The sequence below is a fragment of the Rhyacophila brunnea genome, unplaced genomic scaffold, assembly GCF_057557595.1.
Source record: "Rhyacophila brunnea isolate RB1 unplaced genomic scaffold, BYU_Rbru_1.0 scaffold_1, whole genome shotgun sequence".
In the NCBI taxonomy this organism is placed as follows: Eukaryota; Metazoa; Arthropoda; class Insecta; order Trichoptera; family Rhyacophilidae; genus Rhyacophila; species Rhyacophila brunnea.
In genome coordinates, this window is record NW_028232751.1 from 23,128,000 (window position 1) to 23,151,461 (window position 23,462).

At 30.4% G+C, this 23,462-nt stretch overlaps 1 protein-coding gene across 6 annotated transcripts in view; it reads left to right on the forward strand.

The window, feature by feature from the left end:
* Positions 1-23,462, forward strand: part of Rdl (Resistant to dieldrin) — a 105,112-nt gene that overhangs the window by 31,493 nt on the left and 50,157 nt on the right. For 3 of the 6 annotated variants that reach the window (XM_085942287.1, XM_085942249.1, XM_085942271.1), the window contains exons 2-3: positions 11,790-11,887; positions 16,721-16,788. In XM_085942287.1, coding sequence (XP_085798413.1) covers positions 11,790-11,887; positions 16,721-16,788 — 166 coding nt within the window. Of the gene's footprint in view, positions 1-11,789; positions 11,888-16,720; positions 16,789-18,391; positions 18,460-23,462 lie in introns of all 6 variants that reach the window. The other 3 variants (XM_085942263.1, XM_085942256.1, XM_085942279.1) reach the window with 1 other exon arrangement.

Genomic DNA, 23,462 nt, shown 5'->3' on the forward strand with positions numbered 1-23,462 from the left:
AGTTTTCTGGTTTTGATACTACGTAGAACTTTTCGGTCCTTCCCCTTTCTATTGAGAAGTTCAACATTTGTCACCCGGTCAGTCTAAAGCTTTTTGAGGATGCATGTATACAGCTACATCTCAAAAACTTCAAGTCTCCGTGACATCTCTGTATCATCATCATTTTATTAATAATAGTTATTGTGCGAAAAGAAAAAAGGGATAATTTAAGGTACTATAAAATATAAAAATATTGAATGCCAAAAGCTAATAAATCTACAAAATAATGTCAAATAAAAATACGACGTACTTATTCATTCAATTCGTCTACATTAAAAATAAATAATGTTCAATGTGTTTTATAGTATTTATTAGATTATATGGTTTATCAGCTAATCATAATCGAAACATCGTTAATACTTGAAAATACAATACTAAGGAAGCATACAAAATCAACAACTTGACAAATTAAAACGTCGTTTACCACACATGTTACACTGTAGACTTTTTCCGTATTATTTAACGATGTCTAAAATGACACTTTTTAGGAAACCCAGAAAGAAGGTTGAGCCTTTGGTGACTCTATTATTATGTTAAGTTAAATCGACGCCCCCTTTTTCTATTAATATAATACGTTTACTGTAATAGTTAAGTACCAAATTTGGAATATTATTTAGTTATGTATTCAGTCTTATTTTTTCCCATTGTTGACAGAGTTTATTCGTCAAGTTTACTTTACATTATTTTATTATCTTAGCCACACGTTGCAAAGGAAAAGAATTTCAAAATCAACGTTATTAAATTTCAGTTAAAAACTGTGGCGATTTATGTTGAATAATATTCACGTGCTTGTTTTGATTATTTGAAAAAAATATTAATTAAAAACCATCGCTCGGCTTTCGCAAATAAGGATTGTGTTTTCTTTCAAAGAAAAACGGCATAGTATTATCAAGTTTTGACCTTGTACAAATAATACAAAAAGAAAAATAAAAACACTTATTCGTATAATCAAAATTGGTTATGAACCGAATCAGAATAACATGGCGAATTCTAAAAATAATCACCGTGGGTAATAAGTTAATTATATCGTAATGAGTTTTCGGTAGGTACACAAATAAATACTTTATAAATAAACCGTCTTGTTTTTGTTCTCGGAATTTTCACGAATAAAACCGTAGGCAGAGATAAAATAAAAAAGAAAAATAACAAATAAATACAGTTATAATTGTTAATCCTAGATACGACCTTGTATAGCCCACTCATTTATGGCTGAAATATATAATACATTTATTTCATTACATTTTATTCAAGACAAATTGATTGAAGCGTATATTTAAATATTTAAGATTTATATTGTATATTATGACAATTATATATTGTTGACTGACGTAAATAGTAAAAAGTAATATATTATTCGGGAAATAATAGCGCAATAAACTAGTGACATCTATAAATATTATTACAATAATATAATAAACGTTTGAAAATATTCTCCAGAAATCCTAATTAAGAATGTTATTATTATCCCAAAAGTTTACCTGTGCAAATTTGCTTACTTACGTATTATTATATGCATATTTTCTATTGAAAAATCATTAACCTTCATCCAAACGGCACTATTTACCAAAAACATGTGTCAATATGCGTATTATTATCAAATATTTTCAGATATAAAGTATATATTATTTATATGTATTTTTTCTGCCACACCAAACTTCATTTTTTAAATTATTACAATATTAATTTTATAGCAGATTTTGAAATCAAATGAATACAGCATTTTCTGTCATTCGAATAACGGATTGACGTAGAATGAGGAATAGTTAGGTTTTATTAATTAATTTGAAAATTAGTTGTCAATAGTGACATCTGATAATAATATTTGATCATCAAAATCTAAAATTTCTACTACAAATGCTCAATAATATTATTTTTCACTATCTACGCCGAGCGGTTTGACCGTCAGCTTATAGTCCTGGTTTCGAATCCTGGGTCTGGCAAAATACACATATTGTTTTTCAATTTGTGTTTGGAGTCAAAAAATGGACCTAATAAGTTGAGCAAGTGGCTAATATTCATTTCTCTAAGAGCGGGTTAACCGTCAACTTATTATAATTTCGTAAGTCCTGGGTTCGAATCCTGGGTCTGGCAAAATACACAATAATATATTGTTTTTCAATTTTAGTTTGGAGTCAAAGTCTGGACCTAATAAGTCAAGCAAGTGGCTAATATTCACTACGAATCTGTTAGTATAACCTCCACTCTGTGAAGGCTTATAATGAAACTCTCAGGATCGAACATGGTGAAGATAGAGTGAGAGATTTACAAATAGTACTAAATAATAGTCTTACAGAATATAGTAAAGTATTGTTACCCAACTCATACATAAAATTGTATATTATGTTGCACCTAAACTTTTGATAACTGACTATTATTTAAGAAAACATATATATATATATATATTATTTATTTATTTTATTTTTATAAATAAAGTTAAAATGATTCTCTCTCATTTATTTAAATGACTATGTTTCTATTATCCACCTAAAAAGCATGCAGCTATTTATGGTATGGGAAAAAGCTCTAGTAATAATGAAATGAAAACAAAGCTTTTCTGCTACAATAACTCCAGCAATTATTGTAATGGAAATGCCCTTGCTTGGAAAACATAATATTTATTTAATTTCCCGCTGCAAGTTGACATTTCAACGTGCGAGATTAAATATGCTCTCTCTCATAATAATAGTATCCTTTATTGTAGTCACCACTTCTGGTTTATTATAGGTGGAATACATTTTCCAGTTGAATACTTACAGCTCTTGTAACGTTGTTATTCTTATTAGCACCGCATGTTTTCATAAAGCTTTTCTCCTACTAAATGTATTTATGCACCGACTAATTTATTGTTCTATTACATAAAACAATATTGTCTTCTCATTTAAAATGTTTGTGCATTATTTAACGCTTCTCCACTAACGGTACATATTTGTCTGTGACGTTAAATAAATAGTGAGATTTTAGACTTCTTCAGTTCTAGAAAATGTTAAGTCATAATACAAACTCATGTTCATTTTAATTAAACAAAAGACAATATCAACAACGCGAATATGAAACTTGATCATTTTTATATAATAGGCACGACAACTTTTTATGGATCTTGACTGCCTCCAGCAACTTTATGCAGTGTACCCACTAATTAGCGGGTAATGATCAATTTGCACCCAACTCCGAGTAATCAATCGCATGACTTCGAACCGGAACAGAACCATTATTATTTTCTGAACGAAAACTGGAACGGAAAAAAAAATCGGTTTTTTCGGTTTGGCACATGTTCAAATACGCGCATTAATTTATGATTTAACTCCTCACTTTCATTTGAAAGAATATGTGTGTCAAATTTAAGACGCCAAGAAAATAAATCATGTATGATCGTGTGACGGATCGCGAGATAATTTTCATAATTTATAATAATATTATTTCAAAAATGTATGGCTACAAGTACCATAAAAATGTTCTAAATTATGATACAAAATATTTTTTAATTCAAATAAAAACCTTTAAAAATTCACTCAATCACCCGGAGTTGAACCGAAAACTGGAAAAACCGTTATTTTTTTCAGAACAAAAACCGGAACCGTACTGATATATTATTTTACTTGAACCAGAATGAAAACCGAAATGAATAAAAATAACGGTTTGAAACCCTCGTCAATCGTAAGCGAATATTTTTGTAATCCACCTGCACACCAGAGAAAATGAAATGTCATTTTCTATTGCAACTATGAATCTAACTATTTGCTTCAAATTATAAATTCACAATAGATTTTGAGATTACGAATAATTTATTTTTATTTTATTAATTTTAATTAACCTTTTGACATTGACATTATCAAATCATTTCTAATTTTAAAACAAACCAAAAATAACGCAATTTTAGACGAAACCTCTCTGACACTGATTATATTATGGAATCGTAATCGAAATACACTAGCAGTATTACCCGGCGCTACCCGAGAGTGGAATGGTTTAATATTTGAAAATAAAAATTCGAAATTTAATACGTAGATTGCAAAGGATTGAATTTACAAAAGTAAAAAAATATATTATTAGAGATTTTTAACATAATATAGTATATTTTTGTACATTTATTACATTTAAACATCTTAAAAAGTAGTACATGTTCAATTTATTATTTTAAGGCTTTTCTATATGATATAAATATCCAATCCATCATTCCAGGGCTTTTTGATATACAATATTTGTGGTTTTTCCATTTGGTGTCAAAATATATAGATTTTTACTACTACCCACTCTTGATGCCACTACATACATTTGTCCGTGAGTGAAGCATTCCAATCTTATGTGGCAGCATTGCATCGCCCGCGCTAACCTGCCGATTAGCGATTCTAATAACACAATTATTTGCATCTAACTTTGCCATTTGACCTCCGATTGAGCTAAAATAAACGCCAATATTTTTTAAATGCACACATTCTAGCGACATTTATAATAAAAAAAATGGGGTTGCAGCGTTAACTTCCGCGTTTCAAGGCCCTGTACGAAGTGGCTTTTTTCCGCAAAATTCGTAAAACTGTCCCCGGGTAACGGGTTAAATCTGAAATTCGAGACCCCAGCCACGCACTCCGGCTCATTGGCTTCCGTCTACACTCCAAATGTTGTCGAAATCCGACTGAGTGTGTGGATTTGTATAAAGAAAAACCGAATGATGATGCAAACATACAAATATCCAAATATATTTTCATAAGTATAGTATAGATAAGTAATAAATACGATTTCTATATACAGAGGTCGCAGATAATACTCGCGACTCACATCGCGCTCGGTGTCATCATTTGCGGATTAGACCATAGGTTGAATAAAGATATCATTTATCGCGCATTCAATCATTTTCTGGAATACTCGCGACAGTTTTGAATAAAGCTGCTGGCCAGATGAAGATAATTTTCTTTTATGGTAAGGTGTCTTCCATCCTTGAGATATGGCCTGCCGGACGGAACAGCTTTCATATAAGACGGCGGGAGGCGGTTACACTATTGACTATACAATGCGTATAGTTTATAGTTATACCTACGTCAGACTCAGCTCCAAAAACTTTTCTTAATATAAATGTCCAGCTTGTTTAAGTTTCGAACACTAATAATAATAAAAAATATCTGTATTTATAAACTAAAAAAATATTTTATAACAAATACCTACATTATATTATTTGCTCTTTATTAATCTATCTGTCTGTCTGTAACGCATTAAAGAAAACATATTTAAACGTGAAGGTGGAGCGAGTCATGGAGAAGTAATATTCAAAGGAGTAATATGAGAGAAAACATATACTTAAGTAAATGCAAGTTCTAAATATGAAAAATAAACCGATACATACATAAAGGAATCGTTTATTTTAATCGGGTCGTGAAATAAAATAAATGATTGGACACTGTTAAATTTATAGCTTGAAAGATGTTTACGGTTTTGTAGTTCTAGCATATTGAATAATATCATGAAAATATTAAACTACATTACAATTATTCATTTGTGACAGATTAATGGAAAGGTATAAAGAAGTATTTTAGTAGTAAAAACACGATTTTGAAAATGATATATTTTTGAAAATTTCAACATCTATAAAAATATAATCTATTCATCGATATCTCGATTTTGTTAGTAATCTAAAGTCTAAATGTAATTTTAATCAAAATAATTTACATTGCACAACTAAAGGTTCAAATTGACTATATGACGATCGGGCACATATATTCTAAGAGCGATTTAGTGTCTATGATCAAATCTATGCCATTCCGACATATTATACATGCATATTGTATGACAGCCATGACATCGTATTTACACTCTGTGACACCTTGTGACATAGGACGCCAACATAAGAAACGGGTTTTTCGGCATTTATATGACCGATCGTCATAGAGTCTATTTGAGCCATAAGCCACGTCTAATAATGATGACAGTATTTTTTTCTAATTATTACAAAATAATACAATATAAGTACAAATAATTGCTTAACTTTGTTTAGAATATGACTATAAATAGAAGGTATAATATGATATAATTTCCTTTTCCGTCCATGTATCAATATAAATGATTGGCATATGAAAATGAAATCTACTCGACATAATATTATTATGTTTGATAATTCACTTTGATAAGGTTTTTTTTTATAAAATTTTATTGTGGCAGTCTCGATATAACATTTTTTTCCATTGAAATCCTTTCTTTGATGTAGGTAAGTCTCACATCTATTTTTATCAGATATACTCGACCTGAGACATATCAGGAATGCTTTATTATATTATTGTAATCTATGAATATGTTTATATTTAGAATTAAATTCATATATAATAATTTTCTTTTTCAACCCAGTAGAGTAAAATAATAATCATATGTGAAGATTATGTTGGAACAATACATTTGTCGTCTGCTTTACTTACAGAGCTTTTTACCTCCAACAATAACGCCATCCAATTTATTGCAAGTGCTCTTCTAAAAAGATAAAGGGAGAGATACATTTCTAAGAAAGTTTATTTAAAAAATGTAATTTAGACATCGTTTACTTCTGTTATAGAAGAACAGTTCGATTATATTACGATTAACTCAAAAAAGCTCAAAGTTTAGTTTATTTTATGAGAAACTGTTTGTAGCCTAATAAAAAATACTGAGTATTGATAGACTTCTAATAGTTTTCAAATCTAATGCTTCAAAATAACTGAATAATGGACGGAAATGTATGTATGTTAACTAAATACAATGATAAAATTGAATAGGCAGAATAACGGAGAACGGAGGACTAAAATGCTATTATAAAGTTTTCTATCATAATAATTATTTTAAATAGGTAACTAAACTTCAATACATACTATTATCGTACTACATTCATTGTTACTAAGTTGGTTTAGTTAAACATTTACTAGCATTGTGTACACTAACTCTACTTTGAACAGTGATACAAAACTATAAGATATCAATTGCTCAGTTCATATTTATTTGAATTTACAAAAATAGATTATAATCACTGTAGCGTTTTTAAGGTCTCATAAACTTATGATAGGAATATGAGTTAATTAGTGTTTGTCAACTGTATTTTATCACAGGATCAACATGTTATTTTCAGGATGTTTGCAAGTTTGTGCGTTTTATTTAACGGTATTCTTTTGATCGTTATGTACTTAATGCTTTCGATTTCTGATCATTTACCTCATTTGTTAATTACATCGTGGATCTTAAGTCCAAATCCCGGATCTGGAAAATTCACATATTATTTTTAAATGTGTGTTTGAACCAGAATATGGAAATAGATATGTTAATAGATTGAGCAAGTGTCTAGTATCCATTTCTCGTAAAACCAAAAAATCTGTTCTTTCAACGTCAATCGCTTCCAACCAACAATCCAAACATTGTCGATATTCTACTCCACCGCAAATAACAGAACAAATAAGATATACAAAAAATTCAACGCGTAAAATATAACATTTGAGAATACAACATAATATGTTATATAATACCTATACAAAAAAATATATAATTTCAAGTAGATAGATATTCTACTTGAAATTATATTTTTCAAACTATTATTAATTATTGTGAACCAGTTTTCAGTTTTATTGCATATTACGTTGGTGTGAATCAACATAAAATAACGACTAATCTTATAAAATAATGAGGTAAAAATATAATAGTTTTTGATAATTAAAATATCATATTACCTACTGAGAATGATAGAAAGATTATACTCTAAAAGATATATTTTTCTTCGTATTGGTATTCGTATTCGTATAGTAATCGTAATCCTGGCTAATAAGGATCATGATCTTCAATTATTCTCATCAATCCTCTTCTATTAACTTCTATATCTTGCGGTTACGAAGATAGTTGATAGAGATAAATCTGTGTCTTCTTCTTTTGCCTGGTTATTTCAGTAGTATCTTTTTATCATATTACAAACATGTTATAAATTATGAAATTTTAATAAGCAAATTAAAGTTACAGTATGTTATTTTAACAAAATAATTCATAATGATAATATAATCAATACAGTTTTTAATTTAAATTTATTATTAAATTCTTATAATATATTATGATTCATAATGATATCATAGTAGAGCGTCACTGCAATATGACAAACGAAGTGAAATGTTCACAATAGAGAATATGCTGTATAGATCTACCCTGTTTGCAGCACAGTTTGAAATCATAGTGTCCTACCTGCAAGTCGACTTTTCCGGCGTGTTTACGCTCCTGAAGCGCCGACCACTTACTTAGACGGTGAGAGGCACTCGCCCATAAGCGTCGATTCGTATCGCGTTCGCGGCGCCGTCAACATTCTAATTGTCACCCTCTGATGCCTCTTACTTCACGAGAGGGCGTTGCAAGGGTCCAACGCTTTCGAGTGCCATCGAATTTTAATTTATTGTCATCAGTTGGTTAATATTTACATTACCGTTTTAACTGTTTGTTTTCGACAGCTTTTTTGTTACAGTTTTTCTTGCGTTTATATACAATTTATTATATTCATTGTAAAAATTATATTTTATTTATAACGTCATCATTGTTGTTGCACTTGATAAAAATCGATCGGAAGTTTTCTACATCCTGACCCAGTGCTTTTTACCAAGTATCCTTAAATCTTTCTGATGCTGTCAAACCATTTCAGTTTTGGCTGGCCATGTTGTGCATAGACAGCGCATCTTTCTCGTAGATTATCTAATACTTATCTTCGTGGCCAACTCACATTTTACATTTTCATATATCACGTGTTCATATTGCCCCCATAAAGTCAGTATAACTTTTCATTATACTTCAACTTCCAAATTGCATTTATTAACATTCTTAATGATATTTCTCACGATTTTTAGTTATATATCATCGCTATTCTGGCAGAAGACACTAATTCGAAAAAATTACATATTGAGTTGTTATACAAAAATGTTCCTTATTTCAAATTTTACCGTCTGGAAACCTTCTTAATAAAAAACAGTCTTTATTTTAAAGTCATCCTTTTTACGATTACTTAATAAACTCACATGATAGACCATTTCATACATTTAAATAACTTCAAAGTCAAATTACTCAAAACTAGTATTCTCCAATTAGTGTGTTCTGCCAGAACAGAGACGAATTATAATACTATTAGTATACATGTATAATTTGGAGTACGTATCTGAGACTATCTACCTATAATAATATAGGTAGATACCCTAATAACTTTACTTTAGCAATACCTGAGTCTTTTTGTATATCTTCTTATATCTATCTCCATTTCTTACATTACTAATATAACGACTACTCACAAGGTGGGTGTCGATTTTAATACTGTTTTATCATGGTGTGCAAATATTCAAAATAAAATTTTTATTTATTATTTAAATTTGTTTATATCACCTACTTGATATTAGAGTTCTCTCAATTGAAACGTTTCCATATTAGAGCATTTAAAGCTTTCCATAGATATCACTCTCTAACAAAACCAATAATTACGATAGTTTTATAAAATGACGAGTGAAACATTAAAAATATATATACAAAAAACAAGAAAATAAGAAAATCTAATATAATATAACTTCTTGTAAAAATATATTAACATTATATACAGTAATTCTGTATCAGAATACAAAATCAAATACTCCCATATGGCTATTTATTATGATACGCTTTAATTACTAACACAACAAATTACACGTTTAAGATGTTCTTAACGTAACATAAACTGCGACAACATCTTAAAATTCAATATGAAATAGTTCAGTATCAGCCAAAAATGTTGGTAAAAATCTTATTGTACAGAAATAGAGCCTAAACGTAACAAATTGATTACAAAAAAATAACAACTGAAACGACTAATTTTATTTTTATGCAAATTCAGAAATAAAAAGGTTGATTTTTTAATAATACTTTGAATGCAGCGTTTTCGTTTAACTAAAATTGCCTTCAGCGACTTTTATAGGGAAATCACAGAAAGCACACCATACTTAACGGCACCCACGATGGCCGCGCGCCTTAAGCGTTGGCCTATAGCGTCGTGAGTCCCAGATTCAAATCCTGGGTCTGACAAGTACACATATTGTTTTTCAATTTGTGTACGAGTCAGAGTATGGACTTAATGGGTTGGGCAATTAGCTGACGTCCATTTCTCGTAAAAACAAAAAATCTGGTAATACAAACCTCCACTCTGTGGAGGCCCATATGATCTATTAGGATCGGAAATGATCGGAACTTAACATATTAGGTCCATACTTGAGTTCCACATTAAAAAATAACATGTGAATTTGGCAGACCCGTGACTCGAACCCTGGATCAACGACATTATTTTCATACACCTTACTATTCGGTAATCAAAATTTCGGTGACTCATAATAAATCAAAACCAATATCAAGCTTGACAGATAATTTTCATACAATAAACAAAGTTTGCTTGTATTTTTATTATTTACAAAGAATAATAAATTCCCGAGAATAATTCTATAAAAAAAATACTATTTACTCGACCCGTATAGTAAAATTATTCTGTACATTTTATTTACGTTAGACATTTATTTTATAAATACTGACGTTCATTTTTGTAGTAAGGTAAGTATAACTCGATTAGCCCTTTTTATCTGTGGCCTTGCCCGTCTCATAGACTGAACAAATCTGTCTTTATAAAAAGAAAATCTTGAAAACCTCCGTTTCTGAGAATTCCCGATTCACTTTCTCGCAGTCAAGAGGCTTCTTGTGGACAAAACAGGAAGCAAAATAAAAATAATTCCCTCGCTAATCTGGAATCTCTTTGTGTTTTTTTATGAGACACGGTGAAAAAAGATGACACGACAGTTGACACTTTGACAATTTAAGTATATATTTTAATTCATAATAAAATACAAAATGATTTCACAATAAAAAATACATTTATATATTTAAAAACAAACAGCTGTAATTAATTACATAACATCGTCAGGGTTGTATTTTATTTATTATTTTTTTTGGGCAGTATAATTAAATTTACGATAGTATATTATCTTATTTCTATCATGATTAAGTGACACTTTCGGCTATTGTTCAGAATAGTAATAAAGTCGAAACACAATTAAAAACTGGTATCCCATTTATATTAAAACCAATATATTTATCAGTAGTGGGTTCATAGATGCTGTATATGCGGAGCATCTATAGAACCAATCGATCTAGTAACATGCAATACTATTATATATATATATATTATGGAATTGTATAGTAAATTTTAAATAACTGTATTTTTTTTAAATCTACATTATTGAAATAGCTAATAATAAGTACCGGATACATTTGTAATTTTCAACAGAATCCCCAAAAACTAAAGTCACCGCACGCTATTTCACAGTTTATCATCATCATCATCAGCCGGTGTCGATCCACTGCTGGATAAAAACATTCCACAGCACCTCCCCCTCTTCTTGGTCCCTAATTCTTCACTACCGTGTACATACACAGTTTATGTTACAAGTATTAGTTCTAAAATCCGATGTGGATATTGGCCGAAAAGTTTTCTTACCATATTTTTTTTATTTTTACGAGAAAATTCTTCTTATCCAACTATTCAAACCTATTAGTTTCATTTTCTAGGTCTAAGCTCTGAACATACATTGATTTGTTATGTAGTTTGGACATTATACCGTGAGCGAATAGCCCAATATTATTATATTATTATTGTATAAAGTAATTTTCCTTGGTCTCGGATTGTAGAGTCAATTAATTGTATGAGTATATCATATAGTTGATTAATTGTTTTCTTGTCCTATAACTAATTACTGCATTTTTTTGTATATTTTCAGGACTGGTGGGGGTGGCATGTTTGGTGACGTCAACATTTCCGCCATTTTGGATTCTTTTAGCGTCAGCTACGACAAAAGAGTAAGACCAAATTACGGAGGTGAGTCTGTCAGATGTTTATTTATACTTTTTAATCCCTGTTTTCCGGTGGATCATTTTTCAAAATAATTTTTTAATATACTAACGTAAAATATTTTTAACTGATGAGTCTCAAATTTTGTCAACCTTCAACTGAAAGAAAAATGATCCAGCGAATTTTTTGTATTGTCAATCTGTGGTAATAGTCAGCTCAATAAATATACACGTTTCTATTTTGATTTTTTTAAGTCTTGAATATTAAAGCCATTTCATACATATTTCACTGGGATATAGAGTAGAGTGAAAAAAAAATTAAATTAATCAGATGTGACTGTTTATATTGATGTTAAATTTAATAACAATATGTAAACAAAGTATTAATATCGATACCTCAGTTCAATAGGGGACCAACTTAAAATTTAAAGGTTTTGAGTTAATAATGCGATTCGATGCAGAAAGGTCTTAGGAAAGGAAAGGAAGAGTCAAAAATTTCTTCAGTGTGTCATAAAATCGAATAACCCTTTCTGAGATAATCAGTAATTTCGTTTTATACTGAAATTTATTAGTTCATTCCTTATAAAACTGTAAAATTTCATGAATTGCTGAATTACACTAAACTAAATATAAAAAAACATACACTTTCGTCAAAATCAAGGCTTTAAAAAAGGATTTTTGAGTTGTTCCCCTATTAAACTTAGGTATCGATACGATCAAAGTACATGATATAATGATAACGGATTATTAAAATTTTAATTTAGTCATACAATAGCCTTCATTTAAATAAAAATTATTTAAAATTAATGTTTCAAACTTTCAATATTATGAAATAAGCCTATTTTTGTATAAAAAAAAAAGTTACCAGTGAATTAAAAAAGCACAGTAATTTTTAATATAAATACAGTATGTATTCACAAAATCTGGCTACAGTTTACACGGTATATTACCAACTCTAAATTTACTGATTAAAATCTGAAATTTTGATTTGATTTATTGAAAGTATATGAGCAGAGATTTTTTTAAATGATTGACAATATGTAAATTTGTTAGTGTCGCCGTCTAAACATAAACTCAGTTTTAGTATAATTAAATTTGTGGATATTTTTTGTATACAAGTAATATGACGTCATCATTTTAGTATAACAATTTATTACATGCAGAGATTCCTTCCAGTGTTTACAAAAAAAAAACACAAAATCAATCAAATTTATCATCTTTAAGTGATATTTTCTTTGCTACTAAGTTCCATCGGATAAAGGAGATATAGCTGTGGTCTAATGAAAGTCTTCGTTATTTTTCATGTTTTTAACGTATAATGGTGTTAGCGCCGCAATCTGGCGCCTGGGGTAGAGTTGTTCACGTGTTTTTTTCACGAGTCCGGGCCGAGCGAGCAAATGAAGCGAGCGAACGGAGCAACCCTCAAATCGAGCGGCCGTCCGCAAAGCTCGAAAAACGGATTTCCCGGTCGCTTTATCGCAGCCGACCCTGCGCTGTCTCTCGGATCGATTGTTTGACGTTGGGTTGCTTAGCGACCGCCCAGCTTCCAGGTCAGACACTCTCTCTTTCGTCCAAGTCATTTACTTCACGCGCAGCACCCTGCGTCTCACTCGCTCGCCCCACAATGAGCAGCTTACTACGAATGTTTTCGTTTATCGTTAGAATTATCTTTACTGGGCGCCAGTGTTGCCATATACAATTTTTCATCTCAAGACTACATTAAAAAAAACATAAATCAGTAAATTGCAAAATATATAATACGTCCAACATTTAAGTACTAAATAAATTATTCTCAGAAGTTTGTTGATATATATTTTAAATTTTGAATCTTTCATACACTTACAAAAAAATTTCGATTCATTTTTAAACAAAAACTTGTAAAAGTTCTTTGACTTTAATATGTGAACAAAACAATACTCTCGATTTGCAGTTTTAACAATCGTACTGACGTAACCCTGAAATTTTGGCCTTCAGCGGACATTTCAGACGCCGCATAAGGCGACGCAACTATGCGGTCTTACCATTTTAGTCGACCCTTCTGTTAAATAACTACGCCAATCTCTTGGCGGAGCTGGTGCAATTACGACCCGCAGATATGTTTTAAAACTAACAAGATATCAAATTACAAACCAATCTTATTATCTACGGTCATTTTCTATACCTCTACGTTTTTCTCACAGATTTAGATATTTTAATTACACGCTATTTTAATGGATAAACTAACATTTATAATTATGATAGAAATCTATATTTAATATTTATAAGTATTACCATGGCCCTTGCGGCCGACTTCTGTCATCTACAGCTCACACTGTGGGTCGTTAGATTCGTCAACGTAAGCTGTGAGATTTTCATACATGTTATGCATCAGCGTTGTCAAGAGTTATACGTACTTATTAAACATAAGGGTCGACTGGTCAGACGGCTTGTATTACTTTCAGACGATGATATTTAAAAAAAGGCTGTATTTTTACACCATTTTAAAATTTTGTATGATAATAAAAAAAATATATATGGCAACACTGCTGTGCGGTATGAAATTCTGCGAGCGTTAGCCGAGAGGAGCCGATCGCACCTGGCTCTTTCGAGTCATTCGCGAAAGATTTATAGCTCCCGCGTCCGATTCATTCCGCGCACCTCTACCGCCCCCCACTGATCTACGATACATTTATCAACATTACATAAGCCGATTTCCTCCCAACACTAAGATCCCAGATCAAGGATCGCCACACGAAACCTATTTAATACCCCTCTATTGATCTCGCTAATATAAAAATATGCCTTTACTTATTTTCACCAAGGAAAACAGGATTCCCAATAATTAACTTGGAACATTTTGTTTAATTAACTTCCTTCACTCCCAACGAAAATATATATCTTACAAAAGGCGCATTTTCCAAGATTTTATATCAAAAAGCCCACCTGACGAGATCCTACTTCATTCGTGAAATATTTTTAAAAACAATTACTTTACAATTTCAACTATACTTTTTTCCACAAAAATATAATATTATCGACTTTAGAAAGGAAAAAGGGCGTAACCCTCAGTTTTTCAAAATAGGTTTTATATCATAATAATGCTGTACACGCCTAAATACACGCTGTGTTCAAAGGATCTAAGCTGAAAATGTCGATGTATTTATTATCTAAAGTTAGCTAACAATTTAAAAAAATAGGGAAGTGAAGTGGGAAAAACGACCTAACCATAATTTTTGTTATTTTTTTTAAATCAATCTAATAATGAATATCAGACTATAAGAACCAAATTATTAATTTTCACGCACTTCAAGGTAATGTATTTTTTGTATTTTAACTTTGACCGAAAACCATAACAAAAACGTTTTTGTACCTCCTGTAAAATTTGATTTCTGTGCATTACGCCCGTTTATCTTTCTACAGTCGTTAAGTAATACCGCATTTCTTTGGATATCTATTTATTTATTCAAACTGTCGATACAATTTTCTTTATATAAATATATTTAAAATATTGATTAACTTCATTTATACAATAGAGGTACTAGTTCAATATTTTTTACGTTCATTTTAGAACAGAAACATAATAATATAGTAAAAATAATATATAATATATATATACGAGCTTGTATTTAAAAGAAACCATCAATATTGATTTTACTGGTAGGCGAATAAACGGCTTTGGTTAGAGAACGCATTTCCCCAGTGCCCGAACTATGCCAGGGGTGTGTGGTTGCCAAATAAAAACCCCTATCAACAGAAAAACATTGCCGAGCCGTATATTGGGTATCCATTGACTCATTTTTATCCTGAACTTTATTGCTTTTGTTGTATTAAAACAAATGGTTGCTGTTGAAATGGTTTTATGGGTATTGAATATCGCCCAGAAATGAAGTGTCTACGACTTGCTTTAGACCTTTTTCATTATTGACATGTTTTCCGAAAAACAATCACAATTAAGTATCTTATAAAATATGTTTTTATATAATATTTTTTTTAACGTTTTCACTGAGTATATCGTAAATTTATTTTTATAAATTCTAAATAACATTATTATACAAGAAAAATACTTAAAATAATATACCTACCTGAGAAGTCTATGAATTAATTCAATACATCAAGAGTATTTTTTATTATTTATACACTTCGTTTATTTTTCATGAAAATTGTCATACGCCTCAATAAACATGAATATCAGGAATATATTATGTGACGTCATAGTTTTTTTTACTCACAATAAGAGAATCCAAACATAATAAATGTATGCCATTAATCTATTACAATTTACTTCAAAATGAAACACCACAACTCTAATAGTCAGAACTAATTTAAAATAAAAAAATATTTTTATTTTTAACTTCATTGACCGATATAAAATACTTTAAAATATCCAAATGCGTAATTATTTTAAATAAATTAACTATATTTCGTTATGTTGTTGAAGTTATTAGATATATTTAATACCATGTCAGCCATACAATGTTATTTATTAAACGTGATTTTGGATTCTATTATTAGAGTCAACTAAACGAAATATATAATGAGAATCTTGCGGCCAAAATATATCAAAATTGTCTCGTGATATTTTTTAAGCTTTCATATATATATATTTATTGTGTACAAACGTTTTTTACAATATATATATATATTTATATTAACTTGAGACCTGTAGAATACGTAGGTACGCAACACAGACTATACCATGTGATACTTGAAAAAAAGTTAACTATACAAATTTTATAAATTTGAAAGGCATATAATCAAAAGCACATATTTTTTAAGGGCAATATTTTTGGGTATATATTTTGGAAGCAAATTCTTTATGTATATTGCACATATTGTGGTGATAGCAACAAAACAGGACATAAGGTGTGGTGTAAATTTTCAGGTCCACCGGTGGAGGTGGGAGTAACCATGTACGTGTTGTCTATCAGTTCGCTATCTGAAGTCAAAATGGTACTACTTCTCTACTCAGTGCAACACTTAATAATCCTTATGTTATCCGCTTTTTAACCCGAGTTTTTTTGTTTTTTTTTTTTGTAATTAATTAAATAATATTATTGTATTTTTTTTTTAATTATACTAAAACACACAATCACTATGATGTATGGTATCGCTTCGATACGATAAACATATGACTCATCAATTCACACGTAAATCTATTAAGTAATTAATTCATTCATAAACACATGTTTTGTATACTGAAAACTATTTTTAAAATAAACACAAAAATAGACAATGAATCATACATCCAAATTAGAAGAAAAAAAGTCATTTTGGTTGAATTGGTTTTATAAAAAAAAACAACAAAATACAACACACTGAAAAATAAAGATTCTTATTTTATATCGCCAATCACTCAGTAGAAGTACAGTAAATTTAAAGTAAGTTTTATTTCTCAAACGAATCACATTACAATGATTGAAGTTTTGTTATCCATCTAAATGAATTGTCATTCTTAATCATCATTAATAGTTATTGTTCAATGCTATAAAGTAATATTTGGAAAACCTTATGACGGATTGGGAAAGTACTTTCAATATATTCATACATATTTATCACTTCCATTTTCATAAAAATGTAAATATTTTTAATCCACAGTAATATAAAAAAATAATACTTCCAAATCGCCATTACGTAGGTGAAATAGTGGAAAATTGTATGAAAAAATAGTTATTGGTAATTTATGTACACGTCATATTTGTCTATATTTATACAAAATTTTATAGGTACCTACTTATTTGGATTCTGCTGACAAATATTTAAATATGAATGTTTACATGCATTGGTATTATGTTGGGTTAAATTGGATAGGTAACAGATTAAACGTGTGTGCAGTGGTAGTGGCAACACCAGTGAGGAAATAACAATGTGTGGTCTGTACTACTGTATACGTCATTTTCGATTCTTTGACTGATATTGAATTCATAGTACTTTCCCTCTCCGGCCATATGATTGACGATTCGATTGGCACATGCGCAGTGCGAAGTCGCGCAGCGCGGTACCCTGCGGTCGTGCGAGCCACGAGCCGCGAGCTGCGAGCCGCGGGCCGCGCACCTTCCCAGCTCGAGCGTAGTGTTTGCATGTGCCTGTTTTACATGGTAGCGTGACTACAAACTCTGTTATCACATTATATCTGTAAACGTTATGCTCTCCTTGGCGAATTGTTCACATGTCTGCAATAATTGATAGAAAAACGATCGTTCCCACATTAAATTTATAAACAGAAACATTGAATTTCCAAAATTGTTATCCAATCTACTTTCAGTATTTATCCTTTTGTTGATAAATGTCGTATTGTTTTGTTAATTGGAGTTATTTTTTGTTGCATTTGACCATCGCCCTCCCAGCCTTCTCACCTCATTCTTGACAGATCATACCGACCATCCGTGTACGATTCCAGGGTTTATCAGTGCAGGCGATGGGCAACGTTAACGTCTCTGCTTTGATTTGGTTTTCATTGGCTCGAATGGTCTTGGATCGGGACAATAAACTGTTGGCCTCCTCGATGTTTATCAGATATATTCCTTTTATATACAGAGACGATTATACATTCCAGGTCCTCCGGTCGAGGTGGGCGTCACCATGTATGTCCTCAGTATCAGTTCCGTGTCCGAAGTGCTTATGGTACTCATTCTCAATACTCATCTTCAATTTTCATTCGTTTTTCACAATATGTCGACGTTGTTACCTATAACTTGTCACATCGCTATGACCGATTTCTATATCTCTCTGTTTGTCTTCAAATTATTATCTACTTTTCTCTAATCCATTACCAATGCGACAAGTTATAAGACACGCATTAATTAAACTATTCTTTGATTGTTGTACTCGGCGTCTTGTGATTGTTGACTGTCAAAATGGATACAGATCTCCGTTTTATTTGACACACATTCTATTTATGCTGAATATTTGAAGACCGAGTCTTTTCAACACACTTAATTAGACTTTCAAGAGATGAAAATATTTGGCATCAGTAGACGCTTTGTCAAGAAGCCTAACTCTAAATACGTGTTGGAAGGCTTTTCAGGAATGCGGTCGCAGGGGGAGAAGAGAACCTTACAGCGTTCTCCGTCGCAGTCCTGAATACGAGACTGTGTGCATGGCCAATTCTTCTTGGCCCAAAATATACTTAACGCTAAGACATTGCATTTCATTACATTTCTTATAATTTATTATGCTTCATTTACGACATATTTTAACAAAATTTTAATTAAATTTACCATTTTTTTTTTTTTAAGTAATAACAATTATTTAAAGTAAAATAATCAACAGATTTATAATAATTGTCTTACCGTATATTTTTTCTTGAACTGATAGAAATCTGCTGTTAATATTTGATTATTTTGTATTTTATTTGCTTCGTGTAATGAAATGTATTCGTCTAAGCTGGCCATATAATATGTGTTCATTTACTGTTTTTTCCTCACAGAATAACAAATCATCATGTCTGTTCTTTTCTGCCACAATGAATGTTGACTTTTGCTTGAATCTCAATTCCCGATTTAATAATGGCGAAATAAATCGCGGATAAGTATCGTGTGTGATAAATTAATACGTTGAAAATTGCCCTGCAACGAAGAAAAGAGAGCGTTTTCTATTTTATTTTTATGATCAATAAATGGGCGTAACCCAAGCTGTACGAAAATTCACGGTGCGAAGCAAGCAGAAGTTGAACGTTTGTTTGCCAGAGACCTCTAAAATACAATTTTATTTGTTTGTAGTTTTGCTGTGGATGTATAATTATTGTATTGTAATCGCTGTACATTCAGTTCCAAATTGACTTGGAACACTGAATCGGTCTTGATATAAATGTTGTCATGTGTTGGACATGTCGATGTTAAGGACCATGTGACCTTTGGTTGCTGGTTGCTCACTCGCGGTCTTTCACTAAATCAACTCGAAGATATCCGAACTAGATTAATTTGTTGTGCAATGTCGCGATTGTTTAAATTGATTTTCGAATGTGGAGCCAAGTCCGCGCCGGTGTTTCAAATATATTTGTGACTGGATGTGCCGCTTAGGGGAACCGAGTGAAGGACCCCGAGTGGAAACCAAATCAAGGTCAAACGAAGGTCACAGCAGGACGTGACCCATTGCCCGCCTGCCGCCATTAATACAAAATGCCCTCACTCTTATGAAATATTTCAAGCGAGCAACCGATGATGGGTGCGTGCCACCAAATACTGAGAAAAAGTCCATACAAAACTCTGAGTGGCAACACTGTCATGTCAAATATTCGTTGTGATTCCCTAATCCATGCATACTTCCAAACCGCTCCCCCAAAATATCCTTTATAACGATACACTTTCTGTTTTTTGTTTTCAAATTGGTGAAACTATTTTTTATTTGCATTTACACAAAGGTGATGGAAGGTTTTTTTAATTTAAAAATAGACTACACCTCTGCTCTCAAAGGGCGGTACATGGTGCATCAAATAATATCGATTTATTCTATTGCGACTAGTGAAAATCATTTCGACTGAGGCGTTAGTGCATGGGTTTTGATGTAAATAATATAATATCTGCTTTTTACGTTGCTTTTTGATGTTTTTTTTATCATTGCTAATTCATATTATTTAATGTGTTCATCAAAAAAACCTATATTTCAACATATCATCACTTAATAATGCTATATCATTTTACACTCTATCATTTTCCTATTATTGGCATTTCACAAATAATTTAATAATCAAATTTCACTACATCACGAATATATTATAATTTAGGTAATGCATACATAATTTTATCTACCACTGATCTTCGTTTATTAAAAAAACATCATTAGATATTAGTTGTTCTAGTTTAAAGTAAAAAAATATATTATATAACGTTGTTTAGAACAATTTTTAATATTTTTTAAAACGAACATTTAGACGTTTATAATTAAAATAAGCCATGTATAATACTTTTAAATTTGAATAACATTTTTATAAATCAACCATAGAATATAGTTAAATCCATCTTACTTGCCTATGTTTTTACATATTACATTGCATTAATAACTTACTGATAATGCAATAAAAATATTTATATGACAATAATATTATTGGTGCTGAATATTTTAAATAGTTAGATAATAACGTATAAAAAACAGTTTGATACAAAAAAAATTATCACAATGTTTATATGGTTAATATTTTTAAGATAAGTAAAATGAATGGTGTTTTAAAAACATTATTTTGTTGCGTTGTGGTTTTTAGATGGTTGTATTAATTATTCTATTCGATATAATTATCATGTTATTTAAATGCGGTAATTAAATGCTCGGCGTCCAACATTTTAAGTTGCGTTAAAAAAAGCAATACGCTAAATTTTAAAGAATGGTTTTTCCTATGACTTCTGTAGCGTTATGGCATAGTTTGAAGGCATGGTGAAGTATGGCATAGTGAGAAAATAAAAAAAGTATTGCATGGAAAACCACTCCCAACTAGCAGCTGAGATTTCATTTTGACGTTATTAGAAAAGTTTGCTTGCTACACCCATAATAGCTGAAGCAGTTATTTCGAAAAGCTGAAATTAGTTTATATTCCCAGAAAGTCTAACAATAGGTCCCATAATAAAAAATAACAGGTACTTACATATAAGTATTTCATAGAATATATTTGTATTGTATCGAGGCATATTTTACGATTGTTAACACTGATGAATGTAGACTTGCCGGCTCACAATTAGAATCGATTTACTATACAAATTGTATAAAACACCATATTCTTATGGTTTAAAATAAAAATTACACACTCTGAACTTTCGAATATACCTAACCGACTGTACATTTAATATATTTTGAATGAAATATATTATTGTTACTATGATCACGAATACAGAGGTGAATAATGTAATTATTCCCAATATATACGTACGTATATTAGTATAATTCTAGTTAAAAAAAAATAACAAGATAGTTACTTATTACGATAGTAAAATATTTTTATTTTCATATAACGACATAATCAATATTCATTATATTGTAAGATTAAAGATAAAAATATTAAAAAAAAAAAACATAATAATTTATATTATGTTATCATTTTTTCAACTTTATTATTTTTATGTCACGAAATATGAGACCATAAAATTAATGTAGCATTTTAATAGTGTACTTTTTTCTAATACAATATTTAACCTAATATGTTCAGTTACTTACGTTTTTATATTGAAACACAATATTTAAATATAATTAAAATAATTTATGCTTATATTCTTAATAAATGTTATTGAAGATTTTTACAAGCCATTTATGAGAATAATATGTTGGCTATTCTCTCAATTCATAGAAACATAATATTCAGTTTACTTAAAAAAAATGTTAGTTTAAACAGCCGCCATGGAATAAAAATTAAACACGTAACATGTAATCTAGTGCGGGCACATTAAATGCAATTAAAATCAATATTACGATAACTGATATATACAATAACGTCATTGCCAAATTTTACTGTACAATTATTAATTAAAACCATCACAAACGTCCATCAAAGTCACGTCGCTGAAAACGAACGGCGAACACGCGGAGAAGAAAACAAGTAAAATAAAAAATGAAAATGGGAGCCCGCTGTATTCATTATTCGAGTGATATTCTCCCAGGTACCAGAGCGAAAAGTTTCCCTCCATAATATTTGTTTTTCCAAGAGTGGCGGAGGAAGGGGTAGGCAAACGCACACTTTGAAAGCGACCCACCCACACGAGTGAAGTGGTTAAATCTTTACACACATTTACAGTCGAGCGAAAACCACGTTTATTACGTATATCAAGTAGCGGTACTAAGATGTTGCTACGTTAAAAACATTCTAATAATAAAAATGTATTATTGTTTTGGTAATCACTTTCTTTTGATTATTATAATATTAATATTAAGTATTATATTTATTCATATTATTAGAAACTCATTTAAATCGTTGATAAATTAGATAATAATTAATGTAAATGGACAATTACCATATTGAAGACTATGTATTATAATAGTGAAAGCTTAGTAGTATTAGCAAACTTAAAATTACTTAGATCAACAGTAATCTTATAAAAATATTACATTATACATTATCATTAATTGAAGCGCCTAGTTTCAAAGCCCCTAAAACAGTTTTTGAAAAATTTTGAGTTAGATATATATTTAGATGGATATTTTTGTTACCTATATGTTGGCTACAGATTGAACTTTAAAAAACGCCAAAACCGTCAATACGTATGATCGAAAATTGGGGTAAATTTCAAAACCCGCTAAAATAGTTGGGTGTGCTTTTCAAATACCCCTAAAATGGAAAGCCAAAATACTCTTTATAATGTAGCAAATTAAAAAATAAATACAAGTTCACAGATTTAATAGATATTATTTTTCTTATTTTTCTCAAAACTACCTAAAATAGTTTTTATCATTTTTCTCAGAACTACCTAAAATCGTTTTAGGGGCTTTTGAAACTAGGCGCTTCAATTAATGTTCAATAAAAATCACATAATACTTAGGTGTTTTATTTATCCAAAATTCTTACTAAATAATAAGTCTTATTCGACTTCCATATACACTCGTATTTGTTTGAATACAAAACCGTGAGTCCCAGGTTCGAATCCGTAGATCAAAAAAATGCATGTTGTATTTTCAATGTGTATTTCATCTACTGCAAGTACCCAATG